Source organism: Plectropomus leopardus, chromosome 7 (assembly GCF_008729295.1).
Source record: "Plectropomus leopardus isolate mb chromosome 7, YSFRI_Pleo_2.0, whole genome shotgun sequence".
In the NCBI taxonomy this organism is placed as follows: domain Eukaryota; kingdom Metazoa; phylum Chordata; class Actinopteri; order Perciformes; family Serranidae; genus Plectropomus; species Plectropomus leopardus.
In genome coordinates, this window is record NC_056469.1 from 19,603,255 (window position 1) to 19,623,525 (window position 20,271).

At 41.3% G+C, this 20,271-nt stretch overlaps 1 protein-coding gene across 1 annotated transcript in view; it reads left to right on the top strand.

Annotated features, from left to right (window-relative positions):
* The window catches only part of iglon5 (IgLON family member 5), a 111,782-nt gene extending 92,582 nt beyond the window's left edge, over window positions 1–19,200 (top strand). The window contains exons 3-8 of the mRNA XM_042490323.1: window positions 1,768–2,000; window positions 3,651–3,770; window positions 13,288–13,419; window positions 13,700–13,820; window positions 15,866–16,017; window positions 19,009–19,200. Coding sequence (XP_042346257.1) covers window positions 1,768–2,000; window positions 3,651–3,770; window positions 13,288–13,419; window positions 13,700–13,820; window positions 15,866–16,017; window positions 19,009–19,112 — 862 coding nt within the window. The 3' untranslated portion in view covers window positions 19,113–19,200. The remainder of the gene's footprint in view (window positions 1–1,767; window positions 2,001–3,650; window positions 3,771–13,287; window positions 13,420–13,699; window positions 13,821–15,865; window positions 16,018–19,008) is intronic.
* The last annotated feature ends 1,071 nt before the right edge of the window (window positions 19,201–20,271 follow it).

A 20,271-nucleotide genomic window follows, 5' to 3' on the forward strand; every position in this document is an offset into this window, starting at 1 on the left:
AGGAAAAAAAAATCTAGTGATTCACTATGCTTTAATCACTAGCACCATTATCATTTACTCTCTCATACTTTCCTTATGTCCACATTTGTTTTCATTCATTGCCATTAACTTTAATCTCGACTTTACAGACAGTTTTAGGCGAACGGCCAGTCAGCATTCACCTGGACTTGAATTGTATCTTGGACTGCATTTATTTTCAATTTTACAGACAAAACAACTCCTAAGAGAATAATGTTATTCAACCATTTCTCATGCAGCCATTTAATCAAAAGTTTTCTGTAACTGATCACAGACATTTTTTTATAATTTGACCCATTTTCTCTACCTGTGTAAAAGGAGTGATGGAGAATCATTAGTGCTGGGTTACCCAAGAGGTTACAGACAGATAAATAACAGAAAAATAAATAAATTAGTGGAGTACATAACTAATGCAGATGCTTACATACAGTACAGGGTACAAGAGGTCCCTGAATGGTTTGATTAGGAAAAAAATATGTGAATCATCTGCTATAACCTTTGCAGTCACTGTATTTTTCACCTAAATGACTACCTATGGGAGAAACATAATCAGTAACATTCGCCACCATCATAATAAGTTGTTCTGATACCACTATTGGTATGTGTACATGGCTCTGCAGCAGATAAGCAGGCCTTTTCTGTGTATGTGCTGTTTTTTTTATTGTTTTTTGGTGTGACATTCAATGCCACGGAGAGGCCGGAAAACAGGTTAGTAAACAGTACAAAGCAACACAGAGACCAGTGAAAACTTTAAAATGGTTTTCTCTTTTTATATATCTCTTACTTATTCAGTCTCTCTTTCAAACTCAGTGCAGACAAATTTGGATCAATCTTTGAGTGCTGCTTGGAAGGCTGTCTTTTATATGTAATGGAAAAGGTTGCAGTCACTATTAATACTCAAATTTATTCAGTGTTTTTACTGGTGTTGTTCACCACGACCATTTGTTTTGCAGAAGAAGACACCTCTAATTACACATAGGTCTCAGTAAAAAGTGTAACATTTCTAGCTGGGAAATGTTTCAACCAGCTGCATTCTGCAATCCTCCCCTCTTGATCTTACACATCTTTGAAGTAGTTTCACACCCGTATGAAACATTAGTTTTTTAGGAAATCAATTCTTCTTTTTGCCTCTAAGAGAGTAACATAGGCAAACTGTTGCACTGTGCAGTCACTGGCAACTGTTGTTTGAGAGCAGCAAAGATAAATTTATTGCTGGCAAATGGAGTATTGTTATTTTTTAGCAAAATGCCAGCGATATGGCCATTATTTTTTCTTACCAGTTTAGGGTTTTACCTTAGCCATGCCATAAAAAGGATTCGTAAAATACAGCTGTTATTTTTTGTTTGTTTGTTTTTATGCAATGCCATCCAATTGGTACTTGGTATTAGCCCTGATACAAGTTCAAGTATTGGTGTATAATTGTTATCAGAAAAGAAAAAAAAGGTACTGGAACACCTCTAATAAAAGCACTAGAAAAGGGAAGATATGTGGAATATTTTGGGTGAATGGTGTTCCAGTAAACTTCAAGAGACTTGTGCAATCTATTTTTAAGTTGCATTAAATCCTGCCCGGTGCGCTCAACACGACAACTCTTTATGTTGGTTTTTCCTTTGATATGTCACCCTGCTGTATATCTGCACAGATGATGAATGTAATGATAAAATCACTCCTCAGCAGTATTTAATATCAACCCTTAACATAATGTCAAACAGGCGTCTCACCTGTTAATCACTTCCTGGCTTATCGCAGATGTCGGATTGACGAGGAGGTGACCCACAAGGCCTGGCTGAACCGTTCTAACATCCTGTTCACGGGGACAGACAAGTGGTCGCTGGATAAGCGCGTTACGCTGGCAAACAGCAACAACAGTGACTTCTCCATCCACATCGACAAGGTGCAAGTAACCGACGAGGGACCCTACACTTGCACCTTCCAGGCCAATAACAAGCCCCGCATCGCTCATGTCTACCTCATTGTCCAAGGTGAGCAGCTGAGTTGAGACAGAACAGGAAGCTGTAATAAATGTTTACTGTTTCCATTATAAGTGCTGGCTCATTTCCCTGATATATCCAGAGCCTGCAGATTTGATTGCCACCGCGGCTGCACAAAAAAAGATATCCGTGCAGCAATGTTACTGTAAGCAGCCTTGGATAAAAACTAAATGGCTTAATTATGCATTTCGTCATTCATCCAAGCGCAGTGCCGTCTTTTGGGTGTGAAAGAGGTTTGACATCAGGGGAAGCAATTAAGATTCTCTATGGTTACTTGTCAGTGTTTCTTTTGTGTTAATTCAGGCTTCAATTTATGATAGAAAACTGTATTTAATGTTTTCATGATGTTTGACTGTTTAAGGTTGGTATTTATCTTTATTTTAAATTGCAAGCTCAGTTGGCTGATGTGTGTATGTGTGCAGGTGACAGATAACCACAAAGACAGTTTCAATGAGAAGGCCAAGTTCAAGCACATTTTTTACGACCATGCGACAAGTTCAGGTTGCTTGTCTGTATAAACTAAACATTAGGCAGATCAGATGGATGAGACTGAGCGTGTGTAGTAGATGAGGTACACAGGGGCTGCTGTCCAACGACTAAATAACTGACAGCGCAGGACTACGACTGGCGTTCAGTCATCAAGTCAGCGGCTAAGTGAGTGAGAGTCTGACTGATCCTGAGTGACATTAGTGCAGAACTGCCCAGAGGATGGATCTCAGACCTTTCACTACACGTGTCAATTTTTATGCATGTTGTGGACTGTGTGTTGTGCAGACTGCAGTTGTACATCACCAGCAGAAAAAAAACTTTTAACAGGATATATGAGGTACATTCTGCTGGGAACAAAAGCGCAAGGCCTGGCTCACAGGTGGCGGAGACAATGTCAGCTGCTTACTAACAGAGTTTTTCCATCGCACTGCAGCCAAACAAACACTCTTGTCTGCAGGGTGCAAGGCTTGGCACAGATGACCATATATACCTATTTCCAAGTCGCCTGCAATTCCAGCCCTAGCTTGATATCACACAAAATAATTACACCCTCAAGTCAGTGCATCAAGCGGGAGCAGCTTCACCGCCACTCCAATCTGTGCTTTATCGCTCCAAGTGTTCAACTCCACCAAGATAGAGAAAAATAGAATCCCTGGTATATGTTGTGCAAAAAAAAAGCAATCTGAGGGCCAAGCTCATTAAAAGCAATGATAATGGGCCATTTAAATTCAAGGGCCATCTTGTTATCAAACTAACTACATGCACAGTGCTCCAACTCTTGGTGAGTTCGGAGCAAAGCGGTGTTCAGGAGTGGTCATTCACCTGAAAAGTAAAAATTCTGACTACCATATCTACCAGTGTTCTTCTTTTCTTTAAATATCAAATTGGATTAGATGTCAAGCGAAGGAGATTTTAATGCCCATTTGCAGCAATTTAGAATTCAGTACATTTTAAATAGACGGTCAAGCGTATGGCTGCACATTTTAGTAAGCACTCAGGCACAGATCATTAATCAGCTGATTGCCTCTCTGTCTGAGGTGCAGGGATTTGCATCATATTTTAAACACCTTAACAGGCTGTAATCAATAATTTATGGAAGAAAAAAAGGGGGATTTTGAGGTCATATTTTAATAGCCTGATCTTGTTTTTCAGTGCCGGCCAGAATCGTCAACATCTCAAAAAATGTGTCGGTGAACGAAGGGGAGAATGTAAACCTCTACTGTCTGGCAGTGGGTCGGCCTGAGCCCACCGTCACCTGGAAAGACCAGAAATGTAAGCCACCCCTTCTTGTTTGCTTGTCTTCAGATCCGGAGACCTCTTGTTCACAGCTTCACCTTTATCTCCCTGCCGTCACATTCATCCCTAACCCTGTTCCACCTTTTGTATCGTCTTTTTATCCCCCCCCTTCTGTCCCCTCCTAAAGGCTTATCAGCATTCAGCCCATGTCCACATCTTTATCCCACATACCTGTGCCATCACTCTTAAACCCAGCTGTTTAGTCTGTCCCCATCTTAAATTCATTCTCTTCGAATTTTCCCTGCGTCCCAATGTTTTGTCCCAAATAACTGCACATTATACGTAATTATCCCCAGCGCACCACCTGTAATCATCAGCATCTGTCTTCATCCACCCTGTCAACCAGCATCGGGGTGCCAGCCTACGCTAACAGCCACTTCTGGCATTAAATCGGCTATTTTTAGCTCCCATCATTGTGTGGAATCAAAACTAGTTCAGAGCGGTCAGACTGCACGAGTTGATAGATGAAGTCAAATCCATTTTGATTTGCGCAGTGTTTATTCCCTATCTGTTCCCATCTTTGTCACCACTAATGTCCAAAGTCAGGCAAATAACCACTACATGGCCTCTAGAGATTGTCTGGTTTTATTAGCACTGTAATGGCAGTGCTGTGTCATCTGTTTGGCACATAAAGAAAATTGCTATGTACTGAATATACCATTGCGCTATGACTCGATATTTGTAAATGTATTTTACTGCAGTAATTGTCAGCATTTAAGCAAAAAATTCTAGTCTCTTTTAACATTCAGTTTTCTAATACAGTGCTTTCCCTATCAGTTGGGCTAAAATAAATTACAATAAATTGCATATTGCATGAGCTCCGTGACCTTTTTGGTTTGTTGTGTGTGATTTGGGCATGTGTGTGTGCCAGAGTATCTCAGATTAAACTTTCGAATAAGACAGACGAGGTAGATATAACAGAACGAGGATTATTATTTTGACTTTTCTGTTTTGAAAGTCAAATAATGACCTCTTTGTGAGGCTGGTGTTGCATCAGTGTCACAGAATTCATGTTTAAAGCGTATTCATCGTGCAGCAGTATTGGCTGAGTTGCTTGACTAGAGCAGCAGCAACACAGATCAAATGCAGCACCGAGACAGCAGTAATAAATAGGTCAGCGTGTACAACTGCTCAACATGCTGTAATTATACTGTTATGCAAAAGCACAACCTATACTGTACTGCTGTACTAACAGACAGCTTTGGGCTCGCTCAGAGGTCTGTTCCTCCTCCTCCTCTCTCCCTTGTTTGTCCCTGGGTTTAGCCTGCTGTGCATCCAATGTCCTTCTCTGCACAGTTTGTGAACCTACACAAAACCTCAAGCAGGGACAGGCACTTAGTGATCACAGACGCCCAAAAATATAGAAGAATAGAAGAGCATGTACAAACACACACCTGCAGCAAGCACACACACACAGCTTACATCACATACTCTGTGCGGTTGTCCTCACTTGCAAGCCTACAGCATTTCTCCTCTGTCAGCAATAATCCTCCCTCACTAGCCGCCCCCTTACCATCTCACACCGCCCTCCCCTCCCCTCCTCTCCTCTCCTCCCTCTCTCCCCCAATAACCCCTCAGCTTGCAGAGAAAGAGATAGGGGCCGCATTGCTATTCCGTGGGAGTCTGTGCAACCAAGCCATCAGTTGCCGGAGACCAGGGGCGGCGGAGAGGGGTGGGGGGGTTGGACTAGCCCAAAGAAACAGCAAGAAGCTGCCAGCCATCTGTCCCCATTACTCAGAGACTGCATATAAACTGCAGGGAGGGAGGATGAGGAGAAATGTGTACGTGGAGGAAAGAGCATGTGTGCGTCTGGTGGTAGGACAGGAGGAGGTGCACCACCTTAAAGGTGAGACAGACACCCGTTAAAAAGTCCTCAACTCCTTTGCAACTTAACCAAAGAGTCCCCCCTCACATGCAGATGGTGACGCTGCTCTGCTGTTTGCGGGCGCCGCCTCCTTCATCTCCGCCAAAGCACAGATTCAATCTGTCCCACCCATTCATTCTGACTGGCATCCATCAGCTGACCCGCTCAGAGACATACGGGCATTCTGTCTCATTCAGTTAAATACACCAGCGCATTGAGGCCTTATCATTTGACCCATCCTTTAAAACACACAAAGGCTCTGTGTGAAGTGGATACTTGTGATGAAAAGGAACAGGAATGTGCTTTATACTAAGAAGTTACCAATATGATGATAAAGAGTCTAAACATTTGACAGGGAGTTTATGATTTTTGAGTGTGGTTGGATGATTTGGGTGTCTAAAAGCTTGACCCAACAAAAAAGCAGGTTGGACTGAAAAGGAAAAGCAGAGATTGGCAACAAATACAGTCAGCAGAGTCAAACAAATCCATAAAGGACGCCGGCAGAAAACAAAAATGAGCAGAAAACATGAACAGGCAGGGACAAAGGAGCGAGTGCTATAGCTTCAGCAGCAAAGATGATGTGACAGAGGACAAGTGTTTTTGTATGGGTATACTGAGTGGAGTTGATGAGGGACAGGTGTGGCTTGATGAAAATGAAGAGCAGGTGTCCACGTTGAGTGTCTAAATCAGGTGATTGGAAAAGGCTGGAAAGTGTTGCCAGAGAGCCCTCAAAAGTTTATTTTTCAACAGCAAAATATCCCATTCAGTGCATATCTTGCTCACAATTCTTTGTTAAACAAATTTATTGGGTCCTTATCAAAAATGTTTATATGCTCTATGTTAAGATTTAGACTGGCACTAGTTTATATTTGCTGTTGTTAACAAATAACATTAAAAGAAAAAAATCTTTAAAATTTGTCCCATGTATAAAGTTTATAACTGTAGCTTTTTAATATTTGCTGAAAGCGGCACTATAGGAAAAGAAAATTCAAAATAAGATATTTTTCCAGCTTATTTCTCCTGGACATAATTGCACTCAAAATTACATCACTATGAGATTTTGACCTTTTTCTTATACCTCTTAAATTAAGCTTCTGAGAAACAGCCTTCCTTCAATCTCAGCCCAATACTAATTTAAGATCTTAAAATGCTCTTTTTTCCTCTCTGACTACACTGATCTTTATTTGTCTGAAATAATCAGCTTGTGAGATAAGAGATCCAAAAGGAAACTTCAACAAGTCTCAACTCTGTATTTTATCTGTTGTCAGAGTTGAGAAACCTCTGAGAAGCCTATGAGCACAGCAAAGAAACTCCTGCTGATTTATTCTTTTACTCCTGAGGAGGGGTTTAGGAGAAAAATATTAGAATTTTTTTAATTTACATTATAAACTGGTTTTATTTTAAGCGACAAAGAAATGATTATTGGAGTGGCAAATTTTTTCTCTGGGTTCATACATACAGTCTGCACATGATACACTCCTCCTCGTACCACATGGAAGAGATTAAGCCAATTTGTTCACGTTTTAAAGGGTTAAAAGAAAGTAAAAGAACTTCATCTTCATAAAACACAGTGACACGAGCGAATGCAGGCAAGTGACCATCGCCTTCCGAGATAATATTCATGCTGACTGTGCAAAGTGGCTGATGTTATGGACACGGAGAGCTAGTTTGCCAGCTAATGATTGCAAGCTTGCAAGCTCGCAACTCTGCCAGCCAGGTAGCATCTCTCATGTGGGAGCAGTTTGCATTTTTATGACAAATATCATAATATTGACTGGTTAGACACAGCAACAATTTATCTGTGCCACTGGTTGGTAAAACTAAACGGGAGTGAAAACTAACTTAAGAAACTAACAGGGTCATACAGCTCTTTATTAAATTGTACGTGCCGATTATCCTTTGGTTCTTAATATGTTTTTCATAGATGTATGTATTAATTTTCCCACTTTTTTTTCTCAATGCTGTCTTGAATTATTCAGGCTAGTTGGGTAAAGAAAGCCTCTTACTTTATTTTTCTCATAATTGCTATGTGTCCCCATTACTTTGTCCCTGAGATTTTTCTGTGAAATGTGTAATTTGAGCTTTCAACTTGCACAGTAATTAGGTTTTTTTGTTTTGTTTTGTTTTATCTTTTATGTGCATCTTCATTTATCTATTGATGTAGTTTCTATAGCTTCTTAACTTAAGTCTTGTCTTATTTGTTTCCTATCCTTGGCATCCCTTTTTTTTTTTTTTTTTTTTTACTTCTCAGCTTGTGACACAGGCAGTTGTTGTCTCTGATTGCTGCTAACACTCCTCCTACTCAGGAAAGGATTTTGCTGGGTGGGTCATTCATTCACAGGTGGATCCTATCATGCAAATAGGTCATTTTCTCTGTCCTGATTGTTGCTTCGACCTCACCTGATTGTACAAATTGCCATCCCAGCTTTGTTTGACAATGGCTGACAATGGCTTTGTAGCTGAAACACATTCATTTCTGTTTGTTTTGCCAGCATTATGTACATTAATTGTGTGTTTATTTTGATCCTTGTTGCAACTGTTCACCAGATAAATTGCTCAAGATTTTGTAGTTGAGCCAGCTGCTAGAAATAGGCAATGCAGTAGATCTTGATTCATATTTGATGAGTGCTGTTCGACAGTTTGACCGCAATTCATGAGCAGTGGCCAACATGATTGACAGGTGCGTTAGAAACTGCTTGACTCTGACTGATTGTTTTTGTTTACCTGCAGTGGATTCTTAAGAAAATTTACCAACTAAGGTTTACTTTAGCCTTAACACAAGCGAGTATTTAGAGCAGCAGGACGCTGTATGTGGGACTAAATCAAAATATAATGCAATTCCCGTGTTTATGATAATGAAAGAGCATGTCAATGGTGCAACTTTGGCTCAATGCGACGTATCCTTAAATAACAGTTTGTATGATATCCTATGAATTAGCACCCTTTAAACGACGTTATGTACTTGATGCAAAGTTATGGAGGCTAGTTTTAGGCAAGTAAAGTTCCTGTGTTTAGGCTAGTACATGGGTTATGCGCAAATCACTAGCTCATGATTACTCAGGATAAGTATGAATTTTTGACCATTACATTTTGTAGGAAAACATACAAACAGTGCATGAGAAGAGCCTGAATATCGGCGTGGATAAACATGGAGATCTATGGCTAAGAGGATACATCAGACCCTAGCTACACAGACGATTGTTGTTTTTCATCTTTTCTTGGGATTTGAAAATCCATTATTGTTCTCATTCAAAAGTCATCAAATAAGATCAAATAAGGTGTAAGATTCAGACGCCAAAAGCCACTCTTTTCATCCCCATGATATGCCGCTGGACGTCGTCAGCCGAGAACGCAGCTGGACAGAGCCCTTTGCAGTGTCATTACACGCCGCTTAATTCCTAGACGACACCTTCCGCAGCAGCATGATAAATGGACCATAGGCATCAGTTGAGAATGCGGCTGGACAGAGCCTGTATGTCCAGATCATACAGCAGATTGAAATACTGCCAATAAAGACCTAACATGAAGGTCCCTTCATGTTTGGCAGGAGGGGTGGAGGATGGATCTGACAAATCCTGGACTTTCATGCAGGAGTCCAGTGTTCGCTTCCCGTCTGAATGTGATAGGTTTTTTCTACATCTACACCAAGTGCCTCTTCGGCCTAAACCTAACCATCCGGGTTCTTGCCGCTTAATCCTAACCACTTGTGCCAGCATGTGCATTTGTTGACATCCTGGCGTTGGCTGTTAAGTGCTGTTGTAACCTAAACATAATCCCACATATTTGTGTTGACATCACGGTAGCGGCCTCACAGAACCTAAACAGCAGATGCAGAAGGATACCTGGAATGTAATATGAAGACACGAAATTCCACTGCAAAGCAGTAATACATGACGACATAGGTGAGAGAGCGTTTGGAGTAAACCACCTGAATAGGAGGCCATGGAGTAACTTCAGGCATGTGTGAGGAGGTTTAAACTCTATTGTAGCTTCATTCAAGTCAACTAACACACCGGCCAGCCCTTTACTCTTCCAAAGGAACAGTTGTACAGTCTGTCAGGCTGTCTGTGCTTCTCTGTTTTAACCCGACATCAGACCTCTCTGCCTGGACAGTAGTTTTTGTAATGGAAATGGATAAGAGGAGCCGAGAAATCAAGCGCCCTGATGATCTAGTCAGGCTCAAAGTACTGCTGGGGAAATAGAGCACAGTCTTACTGTAGGGCAAGCCAGAACCCCTGATCCTTTTTTCCCCTCCTTTCATTCATAGGTGCAATCCAACTATCTCTGGTGGTCAGGAGTCAGGCTCCTTCAAAAGCCATAAGTGGTTGATGGAGATGTATTTTACAGGCCATTGTAGGAGTGCCAGGGGCCCGCTGCAGTCAGATATGATCTCCCACCAAAGTAGAGAGAGGTGTGCGATGCTAGTCCAGAGATCTCAGGGGAGAGAGAGAAAGGGAGAGTGAGAGGGCTGCTTTGCACTGTCATATTACATCACACATAGGTGCTGAGGATGAAAAGTCCACGAAAGAGCCAACTACATCAAATACACAACTTGACATCTCTCCATTTCCCACTTAATGTTGCTTTTTTTCTTCTATCTTTATATCTGTGTATCTCATTCAGCGTCCTGCTCGGTATCTCTTGCAAATTACCACTCTCTCTGTGTCTGTAATGCGCTCTCTAGCACGATCGCTCTCATTTTTTTTATTTTCTTTGTCCTTTTTATTTCTTGGAAGTCATCTGTAACAGCCTTGTGTGTAATTTCTCCAGTGCTAGTTGTCTGATTTTATCTTTCTCCCCCCGTCACATACACACACACCCTCAGCCACCCCCTCTGGCAATGTTGGGTGCTCTGCTTGCTTGACAGAGATGTCACAAGAGAGCTATATTTATTAAACTAATGGAATGAGTGAATAACATTTCACCCACCCCAGCACCCAGCGCCTGCCCACACTTGCTCGGGTGGCACAAGCAGCCATCACAGCGGTTGTCGCTCGCTGCTCAGCCTCTGCCGCAGCAGCTGCAAATAATCGTCTCCAGCTCAGTAGCCACACTAATAATCCTCCAGTATAATCTTCAATTAGAACCGCCGCGCTAATCTCTGACAGGAATAATCATGGCGTTTAGCGCCTTTTTGTGTGTATGTGTGTGTGTTTGCGGCGGTGTTGCTCACAAACGTGCCCGGGCGCCGTTTGGGTGTTTGTGAGTCGAAGTAAAGGTCCACTGATTGACAGTGGTTGTGTGTATGTTTAGGGGGGCTTTGAGAGGGAAAAGTGAGCAGCAATTTAAGAGCTGGATTTCCTTGTTAGTGGCGAGATTATATATTATGTCGTGTTCCACAGTCTGACTTCTTTAATGGGGTAAAGGGGAGGAAAAAAAGGCCTAATGGTTTTGGAGGCTCTGAGACAGCTGGCTGCTAAGACTTACAGGGAGGAGGGGGGTGCACTCTCACACTCATTCTTCTTCCTCTCTCCGCTGCTGTCGATCCAATAACACCCCCAACATCCATTCCCTCACATGAAGGAGCAATAACTTGTAGCCCGTCCCTTCGACTCTCCCCTCTGAAAAGATTCTGTGGCTGTTTGTCGCCTTGAGGAAAAAGAGTGAAAGTGCTAGACTGACTAATTCTGTTTTGGGGGCACCTGGGAGTTTGTCAACATCAAATAACAGCCAAATATTCTTCTCAGTGCATAATGTAGTGAACAGACCACCACCCCCTGGTGTGTCCGCTGCCTGGAAGAAAAGCTTACAATTTCCCCTGACACTGTAAAAGTAATGGTGTCACTGCTGTCAAATCCTGTTTATTTACTTTGCATCTACACAAGAAGCCACTGACTGACCATTATTTTTCTCAATAAACCAGCCTGAGGCCCTTAGTTTGGGTCATGCTACAAATATGAGAGAAACATAATCAATTTTACTTGATTACAGATATTTTGTTAGGACTTGTCAATAATTCAGTGTCATCATATGTTTTAGTGGATCTTTTTCTTATTGATTTCTCATTGATTTGAGTTGTTTTCTGTCATCAAAATAAATAATTCCAAGTAGCAATTTGTAATCAGAAATAAACAAAGTGAGAAAGGTTTTGACTATATAAAACTGCTCGTTACAAACCAGTCTCACTCCCAACACTGTTGTTTCGTCAGTGGCCCTCATTGTCAGAACACAACACACTAAGGCAGTCTCTGGCGGCGGTATGTGTGAGTAAATGTAGCATCCAATGCCAGACGAATGTCACGTGATGTATGTGACATTGCGTTAAGTTAGTTAGAAACACACATGTTTTAAGTCAAACCATAATGTTTTTTTCCTAAACCTAAACATGTTTTTGTTGCCTAAACCAAAGGATGTAAACCTCAAGACAAAGTTTTTAACTAAACATTCTAAGTTTATTTTGAAAATGATGCATTTAAAAGACAAATGACTTTATGTATTCAACATGCAGAAGCTGTTATTTCCCTGTGAAAACAGGGAAAAGACACAATGCATGAAAAAAGCATATATTGACATGCCATTCATGAGCATCCAAAGCTGACACAGGAGGGGTACCTGGGACGTCATATTGTGAAGTGTACAGGGCCACGGATAAGCGTCAATAATTGATGAGTTAAGAGTTAGGATGTGTTGTTGATTGTGAACCATGATTTGCGTATTTTATGTGTAATCTTGTTTTGTGACATTGATTTTCACCATATGAAACTATATGTTAGTACTGGAGAGAATTTCAAGGGCCCAATTGCTCTCAAGTAATTTGATTAGACTTTGGCAAACAGATGGGATCAAATCCTGAAAGTGGATGGTTCAAAGGAAGAAAAAAAAGGATTCAGCAATAAGATTACATCATATAATCAGTTTGGGTTTTGACCTGGATCAAACCTTCAGCATGCGTTCTTCCAAACTTTTAGTAGGATTAGTGTAGGATTGGGATACTTTTAATCCAAAAAATCTGGATTATCCAGGTCCCACCAGAAACGTGGGTTCAGGGTGGATTTCAGGATCAAAATGCAAAAACTTCTAAATTGGACAAATATATTTACATATATTTATATTTTGCACTTGATTTGTTTAATCACTTTAGTAATGAAGTAGATACAGTTATCCCCCAAATAGCTATCACTATCAAACAAAATTATTTGAATTTTTACTTCCCTTAATCTTTTTGTATTAATTGCAATAAGAACGTCATTAAACAGTTGTATTCCTCATACTGTTTTCTGTTTTTGTAAATAACATCACTTAAAGTGACCCCACACTGACTACTGTATCTGTTGTTCTTTACGTAGCTGCCTACATCGTGATAAGCAGTCCCACTAAGAGCACTGGGTACCCAGATTTGGTAATCTTTAAAAGTTTGTATGTGGGTCAGGGTGATCTAATACAATGTTACTATAAAAAAAAAATGGTGCTAAAGTACTGATCCTGATCCTGGATAGTGAAGCGTGGGATTGTCATCCAAATCTTTTGAACAAGTACTATATGTTGAAATCTGACATGTGCATTGGTGCCTTTCCAGATCTCTGTTAGCTATATTAGCTATAAACTGGATGTCAGTCTGCAAGCATAAATCAGTAGCCTGAGTCACCTTGCATTTGATGTATAGTGACCCTTAACATCTTATGTCAATAGATGGGTTGGTGAGTGACGGGGAGTTCCTAGACATCACAGAGATCAAGAGGCAGCAGGCTGAGGACTACGAATGCATCACCAACAACGGAGTGGCTCCACCCGATCAGCGCAAGGTCAAGGTCACAGTCAACTGTAAGTATTCCTCTCTGCACCACAACAACAGCTCAGTGGTGATAATTCAGCTCACACTAGACCTACGGTGTTATAGAACAATGATGTATTAATGATATATGTTAATACTTCAGATGCATTATTATGTATGAATTCATACATTTGAATTTTGCTCTCTCTGGAGGGGATCTGCAACCCTGTGCTGACCTGGCTCTACGTTTCGGAGAGGGCTGATGTATACTAATTGCTGAATTCCCTACTTCTGTTTGTCCATTATTTTCTCCTTTGTTTTCTCTGCCAGACCCCCCCATGATCACAGACATGAAGAACATGCCAGCCCATTTGGGTAAGACGGCCATCTTGCGCTGCGAAGCCATGGCAGTCCCACCAGCCTCCTTTGAGTGGTACAGAGATGACCACAGGTGAGAACGCCACAGAGTTCAGGGCTCCTCTTCACATTAAGCTCCATCTAAAATGCATGTTTCCTTTGACTTTGGTTCTCACTCTGCAGAGGCTTTTTTACACACACAATCAAGATTTTTGAAAAATGCTCTACAGAGTCCATAAACACCAGCTTCTGAAACAATGATGTACAGTGGGCCCGCTCAGACACAGTTTGGAGGCTGTAGAGGACAACTTTCCCTCTAGTGGAGCCGATCACATAGGTGTCATCATTAACCCGTGCTTTCATTTTATGACGATTAGTCAATGTCTCAGTGCAGCGTCTGGTTAACATCCAGCTTTTATGAGTCTCAACTGAATCACTGTTTTACACTATTTTATATAGAAAGTTCATGAATGCGTTCTGGGTTTTGATAGACTTCAAACTCTGCTAAAAAACTACATATACACTGAACACAAATGCAAACACAACACTTTTGTTTTTGCTCCCATTTTACACAGGTTTAAGTAAAAATATGACTATTTTTATATACATAATAGATAGTGAGCACTTCTCCTTTTCCAAAATAATGCATCAACCAGACAGGTGTGGCATAACAAGGTGCTGATTAAGTGTGCCTTGGGATGTTCTTAACAAAAAGATCACACAATACAACGCTACAGATGTTGCAGTTGCTGTTGTAGTTTTGAGTTTAAATTTTGTTCAGTGTTAATCATGTATAGACAACAATGTCAAAGTCAATTGTAATGTTGCACAAAACAAAATACAGAAATCTAAATTCATTACATATATTCTATCTTTCTTTTAAACAGATGTTTGGGAAATACATACAAAACAATCAAAGATCTGGTTTTTATGCTACAGAGGAGAGCTATAAGAATTTTACAATAAGAAAAGCACAGTTCATGTATCAAGTAAAAAATAGGACGCTTCCGTACTGGTTGTATCCAGAAGTTGCTCGTAACTGGAGTGAGTCAGCATGAACTGAGGGGACTTTGTATGTTCACAAAAGGAAAGATAAAAAATGAATACAAAACACAGATATATGAGAAAGACTTACATATACAGAATTTTGGTTTGGGACTTTTGAGTACATATGATATAGATATATTATGTTTTTCCTGTTTCTGTCATTTTATTGTATAAATGTAAAGGGAGACAGTACAAAAAATACATGTAAAATGGGTATGTAAGTTAAAGCTTCAGCCTACAACCTTTTGGACAGCAAAACTAGCTTTGGTTTGTCACTGCTTTAAAAGTAATGACTTTTTCAGGTGTATATTTGAGTTGTATTAGCTGAAAAATGGTGAAACTACACTAAACCAATCAGTTGTCTGACAACAGAAACAGAAAGTATGATAATGAGAAGAGTGAAACAGAGTTCTGCAGTATGTAAAAACAACAGTATACAGTGGGTGTTAACACAGAAAACGAGGGAGCAGAACAGAGATATAACAAGCTGAGACTCGGCAGAATCATTTGGCTGCATCTGTCAGTGGGGACATGAGATCTTTACAAAAACAATCTGACTTCAGTGGACGTAGTCTTGGCTGCCATCCATTCGCCTCACCTCTGACACCAGTATAGGTCTGAGGTAATCATGTATGTTTTTGCCATCTCTGGAGAAATATTAGCTTGTTGGAAAGCTATTTGCTCTCCATTACCCACACATAACCCATCCTTCCAAGTTTGTAAAAGGTCCCACAGAGTGTATGGGAGTTAGGATGATTTGGCATCAGCCGAAGTAAGATGCAGACGTACTTAGACAAGCCTTTGCCAGCTAGAGAGAGCTGTTAATAGAGTATAATGTGCCCCAGCAGGAGGTGTGTTATTTATGGACTGTTAGATTCACTATTAGTGCAAGGTGAGACAGAGCCGGTGTGTGGAGGGGGACTGTGTTGCTTGGTTGTCTCCGGAGAGACGAAGAAAAGAAGCCTGTTATGCGGGCTGAGTCACTAGGTGTGATGTTATGTGGTGTTCTCTTTTTTTTCTGTCACCCATTTTTTCTCTCTTCTTCTTCCTGCTTCCTTCCCTCACTTTCGCGCCCCCACCACTACCACCTAGGCCGGTTGAGAGTGACAACACCCTGAGGATCAAAAACGAGAAGACGCGCTCGCTGTTGCTGTTCACCAATGTGACAGAGAAACACTTTGGCAACTACACCTGCTTTGCCTCGAACCGTCTGGGGGCTTCCAACGCCAGCATGCTGCTCTTTCGTAAGTTATCACATTGAAGAACATGCGGGTCCATGCACAGGGTACACATCGAGAACATAAGCATGATCACATTTATCTGGTGTGACTAGCAAACAGACGTGACATACTACCGCAAAACGATGCTCATGCGATGGCACTCTGTTTTTCCGTCTTCGCGCTGTCTCATTTTTGCTCTGCACACAGCACAAGCATTTTCTCAGCCCTCTCCTATCTCCCTCTCCCTATTTTCGTTATTCTCCGCCCCATTAAAGCTTTGCTTGCCTATATTACCTTCTTTCTCTCTCCCTCGTTCACTCATGCTCTCACCCTCCATCTCTCGTCCATACACATTCCCGCGTGCACACACACAGACTGTCGCTCTGCTCTGTCCCGTTACCCAAGAAGTTGTCATTTCTCTCCAAGCCCAATTCACATTAACCGTCCCCAATGAGCGATTTCCTACCCTTCCATTTCCCGCCACCCACCCTCCCCCCTTTTACTGCATTCAGCATTACCATCTTAAGTGAGTCCTTCATCTATCCCCTTTCTTCTTTCATTCCTTTACCCATTATCTCGGCCAGTCTCCCTTCAATGACTCACTCCGCCGTCAGACCCATACATCTTCCTGCTCTCTTCCTCCACCACTGCTGCCACTTCTGTCAGCCTATCTCTCCATCATCTGTCCTTCTGCCTCTTCCTTCCTTCCTAATCTCCTCCTGCCATCATTAGAACACAACAAACCCCCTTTCTGTTCTGGACCAGGCACGGAAAATCGGACCATAATCGGATACTTTTGTGGCATTTGTATTCATACGCTGTCCCTCACTGTCATTGCCTCCTCCTCCTCCGACTTTGTCGTCATGCTTTTGTACCTCTTTGTTCACCATTTTAAAAGGTGCCACATGTAGCATTTAATATCAACAACCCACTATCACATCAAAATTGGCACATTATTGTAATTACCCTCAACCAGTGAGCCCATTACTGACACCACTGGCAGCCTGTGCTAGCTTTTACTCCACACCGTTACATTAAAAGCTATCAGGTTACAGTTTGGAAATCGACTAGATTGCCTAATGGCACAAAACAGAAGGAGAGAAGGTAAATTAAGGTTTTCTTACAATTGTCCTTTCAGTTGTGATGAAATTTTACATGCCTGATCTACCATCCTCAATTGTATATTAAAAATCGTTGACTTTTTTGCTTTCTAGAGAACCATTATTAAGATATCCCTACAGCATTTAATGGCTTTGCAACTTAAGATTCACCATGTTACTGTACTGAATTACATAATTCAACAGACTTTTCTCTCTTTAGGCATTTTGACTTGTCAAACACAGGTGTAACTGATGACTAAATAAGGGTTTCGTTTCATTGAGGTGTCCTGTTGCCAGGCTGCTTGTATTGTGCATGCTGGCTCAGATTTCTGGCACACATAAATGGAACAGAGCCATTATAAATGTTATTAGTTTTGCCTTTGTCAGACAAGTCAAAATGTAATTCCTGAACATGTTAACTTAAGCTTTTCACAGCTTTGTAATTTGAGATAAACTATATATACATGTTATTAAACAAAGAAATTCAACGGCCTTTTCTCACGGTGGTCAGTAAGACGTATCAAATAGGTATAACTAATCACATTAATGACGGCTGTGTGCTCGTGCTGCAGTAACTGCTCAGGGACTTGCCTTTCAGGCACACCAATGATGTCGATAGTTTCACTTATGTTTGACAAGAGAAAAATGATCGTTAATGGCCTATAACAATTTAACTCCAGTATTTCATGGCTTTGTAACTTGAGATTAACCATGTTAACATGTTGGTAAATTAGAAAATTCGATAGCCCTCTGTCATGGTGGTTATTTAGACGTGTGAAATAGGTGTAACTAATAACATTCATATTGGCTGCATTCCAATTAGGTGTTTCAGTGTCAGTGTTGTGCATATAGGGTTCAGTTGTGTGTCTTTCTGAGACACCCAAAAGGTAAAGAGCCAACAGTAAAGTTATTAGTGTGACCTGTGTTTGAAAAGTCAAAATGTCAGCTCTGGTGGTTAACATTAATGCATGTTAACCCTATAATGACTGTAACATACTTAAAATTTCCCATTTTAAGTACACACTGATGCTCAGTCATTCTTACTTAAAATGAAATGTTGATTATAGTATATGAAGTTCTAATTTCGAAAAAAAAAAAAAAACACTGTATCACTGTTGTAATGCACAGGCGAGGTCTTAAAGGAGATTTATACAATATTCAGATTCCGTTGGCTATCAGATAATGGTGCTATCAGCGCCAACAGTGCTAACAACAGTAGCGATGCTGACAGAGCTAACGGTTTTAAAAAGCGGGGAAACCAGAGGGTGGGTGTTACACCTCAGTAACAACGCCGATATCAGTAGGGCGAGCAGGGTGCAGAGTCGTGGCTATTAGCTGGCCAGTGCGATACACACATGCACTAACATGCATGCATGGCTGCACTACCACAACAACAAACAGGGAAGCTAAAATTACAACACACACACAGGTTGAATGATTTCATTCTCTGCTCAGGACTCTATTAGGGCTCATTGATAGTCTTTTTTTCCAAATATCCTTATCACATCTTACGGTCAAATCTTGCTTGAACTACGCTGCACTGTCCCCATCATCTCAGGTGGTACTGCTCCATTTCATCTGCATCTGTAAGCATTCAAAAAATGTGCAGAAATACAGAAAAAATGAACAGCGAGTACGAACAGAGGACTTCATCTGTGTCTGTATCTGATGTTTAGCATAAAAGAGTCCTTGCTCCACTATATCTTTACATAGCAAACTAGTGGTTTGCTGCTATATTAATGCTCTGAATGTCATATAGCCTACAGTTCCTTTAAATGTTAATGAGTAATTATGCCAAGGTATCAGAGTATGATTAATTAATTGTAATAATAATCTTTCCTGTGTTTTTAACTTTAAGCGTTTCTCCTTTTCCCCTCCCTTCTCTCTTCTTTTGGTTCATCTCTTGTCCTTCTAGGACCGGGGGCCATACAGGGGCGAGGGACCGGATTACATGCAGGGATGAGTGTCAGCGTGTGTGTTTGGGTTTCCCTCTCTACTGTTCTTCTGCTGAAGGTGTAAAGATCGAGAGCGCCACCTGGAATTGTCCCTAAAACGTCCCAAAAAAAGCCCCCCCGCCTCGACCCCTCCCTCCCCACCCCTCTCTACGGAAGGAAGAAGGAAATGCATATTCTTTTTGTTCACAGTGATCTGTGAACAAAAAGAATATGCATTATTCCAGGAGCCATTGAATCATTACATCAAACACACGACCACATTACCCCCTCAAATCCCCCAGAAACCCCCCCCCCCCCCCACCCTCAATTCAATTTCGAGGTCAAAACCATTGTCAACATCTCTTCCTTTCTCTCACACACACTGTCTGTCTCTCTCTTTTGTCTCCCAGAATGCCTTGCAGATTTGTCTGACTCGGTACTTCCTCACTTTGTTTTCCCTTCATTATTACCACCGGGCCGATGTTGATAGAGAGTGTATATTAACGATTATTGTGTCGGTGATCAATGAGAAAAATAGATAATCTAACAACTGGACGATCATTTATGTAATATACTACATAGACTAATGACTGACCTACAATGTTTGCCTTATGGAAACGATACATAAAGTCTCAATATTATGGTGGATATTTATGGAAATTATAGTTATAATGTGGTACTGATGGTCATGTGACCTTTTGAAAATTGTCCAAGTGGTGGCCATGTGAAGTGTCACCTTTGATCACACACACACACACCTACACACACACACACACACATATGTATGGCTTTTTGATTTTAACTGTGTAGCAGTGAAGCTGCTATGAATGATGTCAAAATGTATAAAAAAAAAAGGGTGGGTGGTGACGGCGTCAGTCTTAACTACCCCTTTATGTAATTTGGGGGGTTTATACCACGGTTTCGCATGTAGACCCCCTCACTACCCAAACCTTTTTAGCCCCCTCCACCCCGCCCCTCTGTTCAATGTGCTCTGTCTAGTCGCCCTTCGCATCGCTATAGTGTTCTCTGCTCCGTGTCAGCCCCCTTCCTCACTCCGTCTTCCTCCCCAGTGTAAATATATGCAGTACAGAGGCCACGCCGGCGGCCTCAGGTTGCCTGGCGCCGAACGACATCTCCCATCAGCCTCGACTAGGCTCCAGTTTTCCGAAGCAGCAAGAGACTGTCAATGACAACAATATCTTCTGTTTCGAAGCTGTGGCTCCATCATCTTTGTCGCTTGTTGA